We start from the raw sequence: 16,885 nt of genomic DNA, 5'->3' as shown, positions 1-16,885 counted from the left end.
GCAATGGTTCAAGAAGCTAGCTCAGCATTACTTCCTTAAGGGAAATTAGGGATGTGCAATTAATATTGGGCTTGCCAGTGTGCTCACATCCAAAAAATGGTTTTCAGGTCACTGTCTCACCCATCTTTCAGGTAAGAAATTGAACCAAAGCATTGATTGATTCTCCTGAGGTCAGCAAAAATATCACGGCAGTATTTAAAGAAGAATAGGGATGCTTCCCCTGCAACTCTGGCCAAAATTTATCCTTCAATCAATTTTTAGAAGTGATTAGCTAGTTATCATCCTGTTACTAGTTGTGAGATCTTGCAATGTGCTAACTTGCTGTCATGTTTCTTGTGTGGGAACAGTGATTGCACTTGAAAAGTAGTACATTGCCTGACAAGCTTTTTAGGTTGCTCTGAGCTCATAAGATAAGCAATATAAATTTCATATTACTCAGGAGATGATTAATTGTTTTAAAAGCTGTCCTTTTCTGTTCAGTCTTAAAATGGACTTGTATCGACAAGACAGTGCTCTTTTTCTTCCTCTGCAATGTCTAATGAGGGCAAATTCCATTTTAGTTCACGGATGTAAAAAAAAAGAAATTGGTGATTTCTGTATCACAATCAGTGGTTGCAACTGCATCTAATTAAACCTACTGGGTTCTGGTGACCAAAGAAGTCCAATCCCACTTTCATTACCCCAAATGTTGAAGTGATCACATTCCACGATTATTTTTCACTATTTTATGATTTGCCCACTGTTTGCAGATTCAAATCCCATTACTCCACCTGACCTTCACCGTGTATCACAAATTTCACTCCCCCAACTCAGAAACCACTGATAATCCTTGATGCACCATCACATTCACAAAAGGACACCGGCCTTCTACTTTCATGGTACTTTCACAGGAGAATTAATACAAGGAACATTCTTCAGTTTCTTATTGTGGATAGAAAAGATGATGGAGCAGAAATTCTTGTTATGGCATAGAATTCTCAACAGGTTAAAGTCAGGTTTGCAGATGCCAAATGGCTACATTTATAGCCCCCTGAAAAGCAGAGCAGCTTTTACCAGTGGTGGTGCTATTTTAACTGATTTCCAAAAGGACCAATACCTCCCATTTGCAGTGCTAAATCTGGCTTTGATTGCCCATGAATGAATTTGCAGATTTGTGTGAATTGAAATGACACTTCAAGAAAAGCTATTGCAGGTTGCTTGTCATAAAGACTTACTGCAGTCTATGATGATAGGCAATTCCAATGAATCCATCAGAAGTTGCTTATTACCTCACTTTATGACTACATTAACTACGTCTGCACAAGAAATGAACAAGTGTATCCCATTTTTCATCTTATTCTTAAGAATCAGGCTCAATGGTGCATTGCATTCTTTCACCTCTACTTCATTACATTCATTGCTTAAAACTTGACAATTTCTTTTGCTCAATAGAGAAGTCAAGGACACATTTTTCAAAGCTGCAGAGGAAATCCAACACTGTGAAGCCTTCAGTTGTTTAATCACCAGAACAGCAAAGGGATTTTTCTGCACAGAGTTGACAGAAGCAGGCAGATGTCAAAACAATAGAAATCAAAAGGGAAAATAGGAGAAAAAAAATCCAACAATAATAAAAAGATGGCATTCCAAGTTTCAAATTTTCTCAAGGAAACAGAGGACGGTTTCAAGGCTAGAAGCACCCGCATCAACAAATCTAACATCTTGTTGTTACTTCAGAGCAGTGCTATCCTGACAGCTTATGACCTATACTCTAGGATTCCCTGCCTAAACCTCCCTCTCCTTTTAAGACCTCCATTAACTTAATCCCTTTAACCAAGCTTTTAGACACTTATCCCAATATATCCTTTCATGGCTCAGTACAAATTATTTAACTGATTCTTATCCTGTGAAGCCCCAGGTGGCATCTAATAATATTGAAGATGCTACATATCCGCACGTTGTTATTGCTGTGATATGTATAATGGGACAATTGTTTCTGCTAATTTAAGAATGATCTAAATGTCAGTCCGCCAGCCAGCCAATACTTCCTAAAGCAATGATCTGCTGTCCACAAAATGCATTTTCTTTTGAATTACTATTCAAAGAGCTTTTAAAACTTTTGGTTTTAGTTATATGTGTAGACTGTCTGTAATGTGCAGTTTTGTTTTCTTACAGGTAAATGGCTGCAGAAGCAGATGACATATGTGCCAGGATAATCTTTTAGAAATGGGATCTATTATTCAATGTGCACAATTAAAGTATTTGTTAAACAGCTTGTTTTCAGTCTCGTCATGTAAAAAAAAACTAATGTCCCATGATGTTTCAGGTATTAAGATGTAACATAATAGGCAGCATCAGAAACTTGGAGAGAGATGTAGTCTAAGAATAAGTAACTCGGGACAAGATTGTAATCAGAGTCTGAGAGAAACTTTATTGGACGTTTTGTAGTGAAGGAATAATGACTTGACATTAATGAAATCGGAACAATTGACAAAGTAGACAGAAATAAGGAACTTTTATTTGGGAACACCTACACTTTGTTTCACTTTGCCATGAGGACTGCAAGAGATAGCAAGGTCATGTGACATGTCATCCCTTCCCATATTGATGTCTTCTGTCTCATTAACGAATAACACAGTTAGACTTAATGCTTCATACTACATCTCCCTCCTCAAATCCTTGATTCTACCCATTATAGCACATCTCGTTACACTACAATTCATGGAAATGTGTGGATAAATAGGTTGCTGAAGAAAACAGGATAAGTGTGGTGTTCAGAACCATGGCCAAGGATGCAGTTAAATATTAACAAGTGGGGGGAAAGAAGCAGGCTGGTGAGGTGCTGTTCTGAGATTAGGTCACCTGAATGTCCACTCCCTTTATTCTATATGTTTGACAGACTGGAGACCTGCAAGGTAGGAAATCCGACAGCATAAGTATGCTGCCAAGCTGAGCTGAGAGTAGATAGGCCCAGTCAAGGGCGGGAGAGTGAGCAGTGGTGCTGAATGTGGTCTGATCGTGGGTCACAAAGACAAACATCTATTTTGGAGAGAAGGCAGTGGCTGGGGATGGGTCCAACTGCAAGGACTGAATGGATGGCAAATAGGTTCTGAGGGTTGGGAGAGTTTATCAATGGAATTTACTGCTCAGCTTGTGGGTCAGAGGGAACACTCCTGCCCCCGAGGTCAAAGAAATGCACACATTTTATGAATGCAGTATTACTTCCCTCCTTTTACCTGCTGGGTTTCCCAAATGAAACCTGTCCGACTGTAGTCACTGTTAAAATAAAGGCACTTTGCCTCAATCAAATTTTGGAGTAGCCAATTTTCCTCCTTTGAGCAAATTAATCACCTGAGCCCTTTGTTCACACTAACTCCCAGCCCCAAACCGCACGCCCACCCACCTCTCCAATTAAACCTGAGTGGATGGGTTCCTGTTTTAGGCTTTAACCTTTTAAACCATTCCCTTCCATAGGTTTAGTGCTCAATTTTAAAGGAAGAGAGAAAGGAGAAACAAAGGAAAAGGAAGAACAAAGATTTACATTTAACACATTGGGAGTATGAAAAGCTAATGGCAGTAAATAAATACCGGAGTAGCAAGCAACTGAGAGTTGATAGAGGCAAGATGCACATAAGAGACTTTTAAAGTACATAGACAGTGGAGAACGGGAGGCAGCATGCAGAGAAAGAAAGAACTTGCACTTATACAGAATATGCAGGAACTTTAAAACCGATGAATTCTTTTGCAAGTGTAATGTAGGAAACACGGCAGCCAATTCACTGACAGCAAACCCCCATGGACAGACATGTAATAGTGGTCAGGTATCTGCTTTTGGGATGTTGATTCAATGAAAAATACTGGGTCAAACAATGGTATAATTCTTTTGCTCTTATCTGAATTTTGCAATCGTATCTTCTACCTGAAAGGGCAGGTGTGGCCTCAGTTTAATGTTGCAGCTGGAACAGAACATCTTGGACAGTACACATCTATAGGACTTCATTAACCCTGGAAACTGCAAAGGACTGTCCCAACAAGGCCATGCAAGGAACTATATACAAATGTAAATTATTTTTGTTTCATTCTAATGTCAGCATTTCCAAATTAAAATATTACTCCTTTAAGTGGTATTCAGATACTTTCAAGCAGTCTGGAACAATGAGCATTTCACTTGTCCAATTTGTAATTCTCCATTTACTGGGAGACAGAGGGCTCATTACACTAAGAGGGAGAAAAAACTGAAATGTGGGTACTAAATAAGAACACTGAACAAGTTAGAACATCTTTTCCAAAGGCTTTTATTCCATTAAGGCAAACTATTACTAAATTAAAATGCTGTCCAATGGGAGAATGGAAATGTGCAGAGCCAAGCAAGAGCATACTCACTTAAAATTCCTCATCATTCTCTGATAAATTACATGAATCAATACGATAGCGGCAAATCGGTACTCGCCCTAATTAAAGTATCTGGCTTGTAGAACAGATCAGTCACTGCCCTGTGCATTACTGTCTAAACCAATAAAACCATAAAAGATTGTTTAATGGTGTAAGCTTTACAGACAGAGGTTGTGACGCAACTGCAAAAGGTTGCAGCCTGTTCCCCCGCTATGACCGCCATTTGACTGACTACCATCGATTATAAAAACACATCACTGAACAAAAAAAAATACTTTTACAATCATTTCTTCTTGTGGAACACATAATAAATGAAAAGGGCACAGGTGTCCACAGGCAGATGTGGCCCAGACTTTAAAATTCTATTGGAACAGGAAGAGTAGTCTCTGCAATTAGAATTCTGGCTCAAGTTTCCGTGGAAGGACACAGAGCCTAGGGGTTATCAACTAGCATGGAGAATTCTGAATGTGTTTGAAAGAAAATTTGGAAATGCAACGTTAAAATTATGACATGCCCATGGAGATGGATAAATTTTAAAAAGATGTTTGAACGTCCAGCTAATCATTATAAGAGTGACACATTAAGATTTCACATTTTCAGATGTTTACTGTAACAGCAGATGTAAAGCACTACTAACTGCACTTGTTGTAAAGGTGCAGCTCAAACCCTCGAATGGAATACACACATTTTTAATCCTGTTGATACCACCATTACTGTACCTCACTGTTATACAGTGACAGATCTGTTCCCACCAGTACTGTACCACAGTATCATTAACAGTCACAGGTGAGATGCCGAAAGACTGGAGGTTGGTTAATGTGGTGCCACTGTTTAGGAAAGGTGGTAAAGACAAGCCAGGGAACTATAGGCCAGTGAGCCTGACATGGGCAGGTTGTTGGAAGAAATCCTGAGGGACAGGATGTACATGTAATTGGAAAGGCAAGGACTGATAAGGGATAATCAACATGGCGTTGTGCGTGGGGAATCATGTCTCACAAACTTGATTAAGGTTTTTAAAGAAGTAACAAAGAGGATTAATGAGGGCAGAGTGGTAGACATGATCTATATAGACTTCAGTAAGGCGTTCGACAAGGTTTCCCATGGGAGACCGGTAAGCAAAGTTAGGTCCCATGGAATACAGGGAGAACTAGCCATTTGGATACAGAATTGGCTCAAAGGTAGAAGACAGAAGGTGGTAGTGGAGGGTTGTTTTTCAGACTGGAGGCCTGTGACCAGCGGAGTACCACAAGGATTGGTGATGTGTCCATCACTTTTTGTCATTATATAAATGATTTGGATTTGAGCATGAAAGGTATAACTAGTAAGTTTGCAGATGACACCAAAATTGGAGGTGTAATGGACAGTGAAGAAGGTTACCTAAGATTACAACAGGACCTTGATCAGATGGGCAAATGAGCTGAGTAGCAGCAGATGGAGTTTAATTTAGATAAATGCAAGGTGCTGAATTTTCAGAAAGGAAATCTTAGCAGACCTTGTACACTTGGTAAGATCCTAGGTAGTGTTGCTGAACAAAGAGGCTTTGGAGCGCAGGTTCATAGCTCCTCGAAAGTAGAGTCACAGGTAGATAGAATAGTGAAGGCGGCGTTTGGTATGCTTTTCTTTATTGATCAGAAAATTGAGTACAGGAGTTGGGAGGTCATATACGGTTGTACAGGACATTGGTTAGGCCACTACTGGAACACTGCATGCAATTCTGGTCTCCTTCCTATTGGAAGAATGTTGTGAAACTTGAAAGGATTCAGAAGGATTTACAAGGATGTTGCCAGGGTTGAAGGGTTTGAGCTATAGGGAGAGGTTGAATAGGCTGGGGCTGTTTTCCCTGGAGCGTCAGAGGCTGAGGAGTGACCCTATAGGAGGTTTATAAAATCATGAGGAGCATGGATAGGGTAAATAGACAAAGCCATTTTCCTGGTGTGTGGGAGTACAGGACTAGAGGGCATGGGTTTAGGGTGAGAGGGGAAAGATATAAAAGAGATCTAAGTGGCAACTTTTTCACACAGAGGATGGTGCGTGTGTAGAATGGGCTGCCAGAGGAAGTGGTGGAGGCTAGTACAATTGCAACATTTAAAAGGTATCTGGATGGGTATATGAATAGGAAACATTTGGAGGGATATGGCCGGGTGCTGGCAGGTGGGACTAGATTGGATTGGGATATCTTGTTGGCATGGATGAGTTGGACCGAAGTGTCTATTTCCTTGATGTACATCTCTATGTCTCTACGACATTTCATAATGTCCGTTACATTATAATCTGGAATTAAAGGTGTAATGGTGACCATGAAACTGCTGTTGATTGTCAAAAAACCCGTCTGGTTCATTAATTTTCTTTTGGGACAGAAATCTGCCATCCTTACCTGATCTGGCCTACACATGACTCCAGGAGAAAGTGAGGTCTGCAGATGCTGGAGTATCAGAGCTGAAATTGTGTTGCTGGAAAAGCGCAGCAGGTCAGGCAGCATCCAAGGATCAGGAAATTCGACGTTTCGGGCATAAGCCCTTCATCAGGAATTTCCTGTTCCTTGGAAGCTGCCTGACCTGCTGCACTTTTCCATCTACACATGACTCCAGGCCCACAGCAATGTGACCGACTCATAACTGCTCTCTGGGCAATTAGGGATGGACAATAAATTCCCACATCCCATGAATGAAGTTAAAAAGGACATTCAATTAGCAGAATCAATCTAAAGTGATACTTACCTCCTGACATTTGTCAATGTTTTCCTCAGCCTGATAAAACTGCAGTCTTAGAACTGTCTTTCACAATGAGGTTTGCTTTTCTGGGTGACTCTCACTCTAGCCAGTACCAAATTACTCTTCCAGCCACACTTAACCTCTGGTTGCGCCCAAGTGGGGTACCATGTTACTTATATCTCAACAGTGACTATGTTTCAAAAGTACTTTCTTGACTGTAAAGCGCTTTGAGAATTCCTGAGGTTTAAGAGACTTAAGTGTGTTCAGATGCTTGAAATATGGAATACATGCGGTGTATTAACTTGAGTTGGCCAACTGTAATTTATGGTCATTGTCTAGAGACAACAGGGCAGACACATGAACAGCGGTCTGACAATTTCAAACACTGCACCGGCAAATTCTAATGAAAATGTTTACAACGGTTATTTAAAAAATTAGAAGTTATTTTTCACTCTCAGGAATAAGTCCAGGAAATCACAAAAGCCCAACACCATCCAACATTGGAAACTATGCAATCAACTAAAAAAAAAAGAGACAAACATTCAGTATGACTGTGGAACTTCATTCGTTCTTCATTCGACGTTAGCCAACGATTCCACATTCAACAGTGTATCATTCTCATGAAACCTTAAATATATCAAAGTATTCTTCCCTTAAGCACTGTTCAATAAAAATGTTTAAGCTTCATGAGATACTCGTGTGAAAACTAAACCTAATGAATATTTGTGTTGGTAAAGGCTACCTTAAAATTAGAAATCCTCCATTTACCAAATTTCTGTCTCTAATGAATTAGAAATAATAGCAATGACATCACTTGAGTAAAAGCAATGGTGGAAATTTGAAACAAGCACAGAAAGTTCTGGAGTACTCAACAGGTCTTGCAACATGCGAGGAGAGAGAAACAGAATTAACATTTCAAGTTTAGTATGACTCTCCTACAGAACTAAACACCACAGTTTAAGGATGCAGGGTAGGCCAGTTTGGACTGGGATGAAGAGAAATGTAGTGAGCGGGTGAAATACTTTAACATTCAAAGCAGTCGCGACCAAAACATTGAATGTTTTCAAGGAAGAGTCAGATACAGTTCTTAGGCTAAAGAGATCAAAGAGTATAGGGAGGAAGCAGGAACAGGATACTGAGTTGCTGATCAGTTGTGGTCATGTTGGATAGCACAGAAGCTCGAAGGGCTGAGTGGTCGACAGCTGCTCTCATTTTGTTCTTCTATTCTTCTGAATTATCCCTCAATGATTTTAGCATGTAAAAATCTATTGATCTCATTATCGAATAAACTCAGACTAAGCTTTCGCAGCCGTTTTAGGTAGAAAATTCAAAGAATCACCATCTTATGAGTGAAAAGATCCCAAATGGACTGTCCCTTATTCTGATACTTTGTTGAACCTCACCTCCTGCTCCCCACCGGAACGACTCCAAACCAAGATATTGCTCTCGCATTTACCTGTCAATCCATCTAAAACATATGCCTGATTGAATGAGATCACCTTTCATTCTTCTAAACATCAGGGAACTGTTCTTAATTTAATCTTGGCTGAGACTACTGCAACTCATTGTATTCAAGAACACGCCAAACGAAAGAAAGCATCTGGGGCTGTATTTGGGACCAAGACTCTAGGATGAAAGTAACATGTTTTTTTATGACAATATTTGCACCAGCTGTGGAGAAGGCCACCACAGCTTCTCATTTTCTAGCAGGAAATGAACTGTGTACATTTAGCTCAGGAGCTTACCTCTTGATGTCTATCCATTCTCCTGGCCACCATCACCTGAATCATTCCTCGGATGTTTCCCTCCATTGACATGGATCGCCGTAATGTTTCCAAGGCCTCATGGTTAGATTTCTCCAGCAGCTGTTCACCATTCACTGCGATCAGCTGATCATTCACCTGTAGACGCCCATCCTGCAAGTTGCATAAAAAAGTATACCAAATCCATTAACATTAATATTGTTCTTCAACTTCCAGCTCTATTCAATTACAACACTTATTTATGTTGTGTTCTTAAAGCAGTACAATGCCCAAAGGAATGTAATAGGAGCACTATAAAACAAAATTTGATAAGCAGACACATAAAGATATAAAAGTATAGATATTAGGATTGGTCAAATAGATAGGTTTTTATTTGCTGCATTAAAGAATGAAATTGAGATGCAGAGTTCAGGAAGGTAGTCCACAGATCGGACCTGTGCAGCTGAAACACTGGTTGCAAAAGTAGGGCGATGGAGGTTGAGAATGGTTCAACTTGATGTACTGCAAGTTATATTTTGAGATGGAGAGTTTTTGGACAAGCTCATAATATTTCACCTGGAGATATTGTGACAGTGACTAGGAGCTTGGAGTCAAAGCTGGATTTTGACATTCCTTGTTGTCTGTCTGATGAGCCACCAAAATGTAACCTCACAGCTCGCCAGGACTTCCTTCATAATTCTTGTGCATCATCATAATGATTTCATGAAATAAGTGCTAGTCTCAAACATACAGAAGTTTTGATTGTAAGTTCTCCCATGTAGCCCTGCTTTTTGCCACATTTAAAAGACATTTGGATAGATACATGAATAGGTAAGGTTTAGAGGGATAAAGGCCAAAGCAGACAAACAGGACTGCTTTTAGTTTGGGAAATCTGGTCAGAATGGAAGAGTTGGACTGATGGGCCTGTTTCCACACACTGACTCTGAAGGCTTCACTCTACATTCTAGGGTCGAGTTGATGCAAAGGTTTCTCTGTGGATCAGCATAGTGCATTTTGAGGATACTTGAAGTGATGACTTTGGGAGCTCTTTATGGCAGTAAGTTTGGGAAAGAGATGGCAAATAAAGTGTAGTCTAACATGTCCTCAGTGTCAGACCAGATGAAGGAAGGCTACATCTCTCAATAGCTGAGAAAGCAAAGCAGTCCTTGTCATCAGGATTTGACACGTTTGCCCGTCAATCCATCTAAAACATATGTCTGATTGAATGAGATCACCTTGCATTCTTTTAAAAGCCAGGGAACTGTTCTTAATTTAACCTGGGTAGAGACCATAGCAACTCATCGTATTCAAGAACATGCCAGATGAAAGAAAGCATTTGCGGCTATATTTGAGACCAAGACTCCAGAATTAAAGTATCATGTTTTTTGATGACACTACTTGCATCGGCTGAATGGAAGACCACCACTGTTTCTCATGGTGAAATCTGATCATCAATGTGTCAAAATTGTGTTGACAATATTGGTGCCCCCAAAGGTGTGCCCCTGGTTAAACAAAGTCTAAGTATGGTTCATGCTATGGAGAAAGTGAGGACTGAAGATGCTGGAGACCAGAGTCGAAAATTACGGTGCGGGAAAAGCACAGCTGGCTAGGCAGCATCCGAGGAGCAGGAGTGCCCACATTTCAAGCATAAGCTCTTCATCAGGAATAAAGGGGTGACCCAATGAGGCTGAGGGAGATAAATGGGAGGGGATTGCAGATGTGGGGGGAAGGTAGCCGGGAAAGCGAAAGGCGAATGAAGGTGGGGTGTGATGGTTATAGGTCAGAAAGGAGGGTGGAGTGGATAGATGGGAAGGAAGATGGACAGGTAGGACAGGTCAAGAGGGCGGTGTCAAGTTGGAGGGTTGCATCTGGAATATGACGGGGAGAGAGGAAATGAAGAAACAGGTGAAATCTATATTGATCCCGTGTGGGTGCAGAGTCCCAAGATAAAAGATGAAGTGTTCTCCCTCCAGGAGTTGGGTGACTAGAGTTTGGCTGATTTCCCCTCTGCTGTGCAGCCCAGCCGAAACCCACAAAGCTTAAGAATGCAGTGCACAAGTATTTCTTTCCAATGAACAACATTTTTTAAAAAAAAATTGTATGACATCTTTTACGTACCAAACCATTCCAATGCCTCTCACTTTATCAGCAAAAAAATCTTACACCGAACAGAATTAGGCTGGAGGAGGTGGATTTTAAGAGCTCTCTTAACAGAGGGGCATAGTTTTGGTGGGAGAAAGTCCTAGTGCTCAGGATCATGACAGCAGATGACACAGCCACTCTAATAATAAGGTAAGGGAAACTGAAACTGCCTGAGGTCAAAATTGTAAGAACATAGAGTTAGGAGGACTGTAGATTGGGAGAGGTTCCAGAGCTCAGAGGGAAGACTACTGGACTGTTCACAGTCATTCTGTTTTTTTTTTGTCATTTATGCGAGTGATGTGGATGTGAATATAGGAGGTAAGATAAGTAAGTTTGCAGATCATGCCAAAATTGATGGTAAAATGGACAGCAAAGAAGGTTATCTCAGAGTATAACGGAACCTTGATCTGATGGGCTGAGGAGTGGCAGATGGATTTAATTTAGATAAATATGAAGTGTCGCAGAACAAGGAGACCTTGGGGCACAGGTTCATAGTTCCTTGAAAGTAGAATCACAGGTTGACAGGGTAGCTAGTGAAGGAGGTGTTTGGTATACTTGTCTCTATTAGTCAGTGCATCGAGTTGAGTTGCATATCACGTTGAGGCAGTACAGGACATTGGTTAGGCCACTTTTGTAACACTGCATTCAATTCTGGTCTCCCTGCTAAAGGAAAAATGTCGTTAAACTTGAAAGGATTCAGAAAAGATTTACAAGGACGTTATCAGGGTTGGAGGGCTTGAGCAATAGAGAGAGGCTGAATAGGCTGGGGTTATGTTCCTTGGACCATCACAGACTGAGGCATGACCTTACAAAAATTTATAAAATCATGAGCAAAATGGATAGGCTGAATAGCCACCGTCTTTTTCCCCAGGATAGAGGAGTTTAAGGTTTAAGATGAAAGGGGAAAGATTTAAAAGGAATCTAAGGGGCAATGTTTTCACACAGAGGGGGTGCATGCATGGAATAAGCTGTCAGAGGAAGTGGTGGAGGCTGGTACAATTACAACATTTAAGAGGCATCTGGATGGGTACATGAATAAGTAGGGTTTAGACAAATACATTCGGGACACCACCCACACCTTCCACCTCCTCCATGATTTTCATTTCCCCGGCCCCCAAAGCCTCATCTTTACCATGGGCATCCAGTCCCTATACACCTCTATCTGCCATGACGAAGGCCTCCAAGCCCTCCACTTCTTCCTCTTATGGCGTCCCCACCAGTACCCTTCCACTGACAGTCTCCTTTGAATCCTTCTCACTTCCCCCAGACCAAAGGGGTAGCCACGGGCACCCGCATGGGCCCCAGCTATGCCTGTCCCTCCAGCCACACGGGATTAATGTGGATTTCACCAGTTTGCTCATTTCCCCCCCTCCACCTTATCCCAGATCCAACCTTCCAACTCGGCAGTGCCCTCTTGACCTGTTCACCTTCATTCCCATCTATCTTCTCCACCCTTCTCTCCAGCCTATCACCATTACTCCCACCTTAATCTACCTATTGCACCCTCAGCTACCTTCCCCCCAGCCCCACACCCCCTCCCATTTATTTCTCAGACCCCAGCTTACAAGCGTCATTCCTGATGAAGGGCTCATGCCTGAAACACTGATTTTTCTGCTCCTCGTATATTGTCTGACCTGTTGTGCTTTTCCAGCACCACACTCTCGACTGGAGACAGATATGGGTCAGATGCTGGCAAATGAGACGAGATTAATTTAGGATATCTGGTTGGTGTGAACAAGTTGGACCGAAGGGTCTATTTCCATGCTGTATAACTTGATGATTCTATGACTCAAAGTCTGACAGATCCTCTATGGTCTCCCTCTACCATTAGAAATTCATGAGGAAATGTTCTGCAATTGATACTTTCTATTCCTTAAAAGCACATTAGCACAATTTCTACAATCTCTTTTCTTCGCCATAATTCAGTTCTCTCCAAAAGAGTTACCTTGAAAGCTGCCCCTCCATGAAGAATAGCCTTGATGAATATGCCAAGGTCAGCCCCAGTGTCTTTGGACTTATTTCCTTTTAGACTGATGCCCAGTCCAGCAGATCCTGAGTCATTGAGGGGAATCTCATAGGTCAGGTATTCCTTTTTATCATCTCCTGGTAGATTACAGTTCTGCTCCCCCTTCTGAAACAAAATAAATACATTGGATGAATGCAGAACTTTCACAAGATCTATAGTCAGCTGTCAGAACTTTAAGGGACTTCATGGATAGAGTCTTGACCTGCTATTTTTCAAAATAAAATTTATACTGAGAACATAGATTTGGTTGCACTGTTCAGGTTGTGCATATAAACAAGACTGACATTTCAGTGCAGCACAGAAGGAGTACTGTTCTGTCAGTGGGCTGTCTTGTCAGGTTTTGAGCCTCCAATATTAAACTATAGCTCCTCAAGAATGACAGCGCATGAACATCCTAACAGCTGGGAAACATTGCATGGGAAATAATGAATATATTTGGTCTCCTGAACCTTTGATGAACAGTCAAAGAACAGTCAATGGACAGACAGGAGGTGCTTTCTCCACCTTTTATATATCTCAGTGACATTAATGTCAGTTTTATGAGCCTGAATGAGATTCTGATTGTAGTCAAGTCTGTACTCCCTATGCTCTCTCTAGTCAATCACAGCATTATCAAGAGAAAATCATCAGCTCCTCATTTTCAACAAACACATCTACTCATGAACAGTAGAAAAAGATAGCTTAGCAGTTTATACACATGTCAAACACATTTCTAGATAGATCATAGCATGGTTTTTCCCATTGCCTGAATGCTTCCAAAGGGATCAGTAATAAGAAGGCTTCTACTCACAAAAGAAAGAAGATAATTCAGGGTCAAAATCAATTACATCACTGGTACAATAATGAAGACTGCAGCCTTAGTGTTCCCTGTCAAATTAAAGCGTATACACAGCAGGATTTTATAAAGAGGAGTTTATTGGAAGTTATTGACAGTTTTGCTGGTTTTAAAAGATAGCCGCCAGGGATAAAAATAGAGAACGCAAATGTTTTTCTGACTGGCGAAGAGCCAAACTTGATTTGCAGATACTAATTGCAAAGATAAACTGTTGAGCACTGATCTACACAAAACAGTATTTGTGCATTTGGAGGAAGAAAAACATTCAAGAGTAAAGACAGAGATCCAAATCGATTCCAGCATCTACTGCAAGAATGCTCATAAAACTACAACTTTAAGTACAAGTCAAGCTGATGTGCTTACTTTCAAAAACACTAAAAATGATTTCCCCTAATAACTGCCAGTAACCTCAGGTTGGTCACCAGATAACTGGAGTTTTAACTACTGGTGAATAGTGACAAGCATTACCAGAACACTATCTTGTGTTTATACTGCTTTTAAAAAAGTGTATATAATGTTCCAACACACTTTTACAGTAGGTACAGTAGGAGATACTGCAGATGACCAAATGCTTGGTCAAAAACACAGATTTTTCAACAGCCTCTTAAAGACGGTGTGAGAGATAAAGATGCAGGAAGGGGGTAGGGAAAGAACTTCTGAGTTTTGGGCCTTGGTCACTGAAAGTACAACCTCCAGTGATGGAGCAACTAAAATAAGGGATGTACAAGAGCATATGTCATGGAGACTTTCAGAGCTTTGAGATGTCACAGAGATCAGGAGGACTGTGACTTTGAAGGGATTTGAAAGGAAGGATGAGAAAATATAATTAAAGCCAAAGAGTTGAAAACATAAGACAGGATATACAATAGGATGTACAGCAATTTACCAATATTACTTTTTGCTTCCACTCTGTAGCAAAATAATTCTAGCACAAATCCTCAGTGATGGATGGTTATGTAATGCAAACAGTGAGTTCAAACGAATTCTAGTTACTTTATAGCAATGGGGTCTTCAGATGTGCCTGAAAGGGGACTTAGCCAATCAACTTTACAATTAGACAAGACCTCTGCTGCTCCATGATGCCACCTCAAAAAAGATGTTCTGCACTTCGGCCTGCTAAAAAATCCAAAACAGAAAGCATTTCCAGCCATCAAGGACCCGCTCCTGGATTTGTGCGCACAATCTGGACTCGTCCTTCATTTACTGGGGAAATGATGCATTCACAGAGGTGCTAACACGATAATCAGTTTGAACATTGTGTTTTCACCTCTGCCACCTAGATTTTAATCAAGACTAAACCTATCTCATGTGTTACACAGGAGTCAGAAGAGTGCAGAGATTTTGATCTAATTACTGTTACACTATTGAAACACAGGCTGCAGAGGTGAGAGCATAATATTCCCACTGACTGTATCATCTCACCACTGCCCACCTAATTAAGGTGCATCTAGCGGAGTAATAAGTATTGGAGAGGCATCTTACCCGATGGAGTGTGAAACTCAGAAGTTGGTCACAAAACACAGCAACTGGATCAAAAGCTACAATGATTAATCCAAATAATGGTGTCTGGTAGTGATTGCGGAGGAGAGAGAGAGAGAATGCAGGGCCAGGACAGCAAGACAGTGTATGTCACCAATCTCAGTCAAACCTTCAGAATGAAGAGCTTTGCACAGTCCTTCTAAAATTGCACCTGATTGGATGAATCTCTGAGAATTCTGACTTCCTTTAATTCTGTCCTTTAACCCACCCAGATTTCAATCATCCTTCATCAACAGCCACACGTAGTTCCCATGCATTGGAATCCCATCTCTAAAACTCAGCACACTTTTTCTCCTTTCTCCACGACGTCACTCCTTGAAATCCCACTTCTTTACCTAAGTTTTTCTATCAGCTGTTTAGTACCTTCTTACATGGTTTGATGTAAACTTTTGTTTGATAACTCTTTATTAACACGCCTTGGAACACTTGATTATTTTATGGTACTGTATACTTTCTAGTTGGTCATTACTACTGGGCAACTGTGATTACAGACCAGATGGAATCCATGCTTCAATTTATACAACACCTCAGGGCAAGTTATGGTTCACTCCTATTGGGCAGCAGAGCAAATTCATACATGAAGTTGAGATGCCAAGCATTAAAGTGTTTGAGTGCCCAAACCACATGTATTTGACTCACCTCTCACTTCCCAACCTACCAAATAGGGTCAAATGCTGGAAGGGAACAAGATGACATTGTCTTTGATTCATACTTATGGGAAGGGAGTATCCAGTAATGACTCATAGTTACCAGGGATCTGAATAAACGTTAAGGAAGTTGAGTTAGTTCTCTTCTGAAAATAATTCTAGCTGACCTTCTTGATGTTGGCAGACTTTAAATGGAAGTGACAAGAGTTGATCAGGGTAGTTGTTTCCTGTAGCATTGACAGTCAGCAGATACAAATTAGGAAATCGACTAGATTTGAAAAAAATTAATTGTTTTTTTTCTTTGTTTAAAAGATCATGAGGAATAATGGGAAAGATAATTGAAGCAAACACCATAAATCCAACTGAATATTTGTCTGCAGGGAGGAGGATTGAACAATGTGTCTCAGGATGTCCATTTCTCAGTTTAAATTTGTAGCATGGACTCTCAAGTCAAGGAACTTTTAATGGCTTAGCTCTCTAAACAGAAATGCTTACTGCAGAGTCACATTACTACGGCAAGTCATCATGTACAATGTACCCAGAGACCACATGAAATTAGCCAAATATTACTATGCTGCATTTAGGAGCTCTTTTGTGATTCAGTATCACACCATACAAAGCAATGCAGCATAAATTATTGTAATAGCAATATTAACTCCTTCAGTTCTTCATTTTTAATTGTTATATCTACTGGTCAACTTAAGAATAAAAGGCTTACATGTCTGTATCAATGTCAAACTCTTGGATACATCATACTAAGATTGTGCTTGCTGTAGCGTTACTTCCAAACAAAAGGCCATTTCTCTAATCATTTTAACATTTGTAAAGTTCACTTAGTTATCTAATCCTCTAATACAGTCCTACCTTTTTAACCC

General features: G+C 40.6%; 1 protein-coding gene across 3 annotated transcripts in view; it reads right to left on the bottom strand.

Annotated features, from left to right (window-relative positions):
* The window catches only part of LOC132817259 (partitioning defective 3 homolog B-like), a 993,739-nt gene that overhangs the window by 453,095 nt on the left and 523,759 nt on the right, over window positions 1-16,885 (bottom strand). For all 3 annotated transcript variants that reach the window (XM_060827625.1, XM_060827628.1, XM_060827626.1), the window contains 2 exons: window positions 12,909-13,094; window positions 8,825-8,995 (listed from right to left, as the gene is read on the bottom strand). In XM_060827625.1, coding sequence (XP_060683608.1) covers window positions 8,825-8,995; window positions 12,909-13,094 — 357 coding nt within the window. The remainder of the gene's footprint in view (window positions 1-8,824; window positions 8,996-12,908; window positions 13,095-16,885) is intronic.

The sequence above is a fragment of the Hemiscyllium ocellatum genome, chromosome 7 (genome assembly GCF_020745735.1).
Source record: "Hemiscyllium ocellatum isolate sHemOce1 chromosome 7, sHemOce1.pat.X.cur, whole genome shotgun sequence".
NCBI lineage: Eukaryota > Metazoa > Chordata > Chondrichthyes > Orectolobiformes > Hemiscylliidae > Hemiscyllium > Hemiscyllium ocellatum.
Note: the sequence above shows the minus strand (reverse complement) of the source record. Positions and strands in the feature narration are given on the sequence as shown.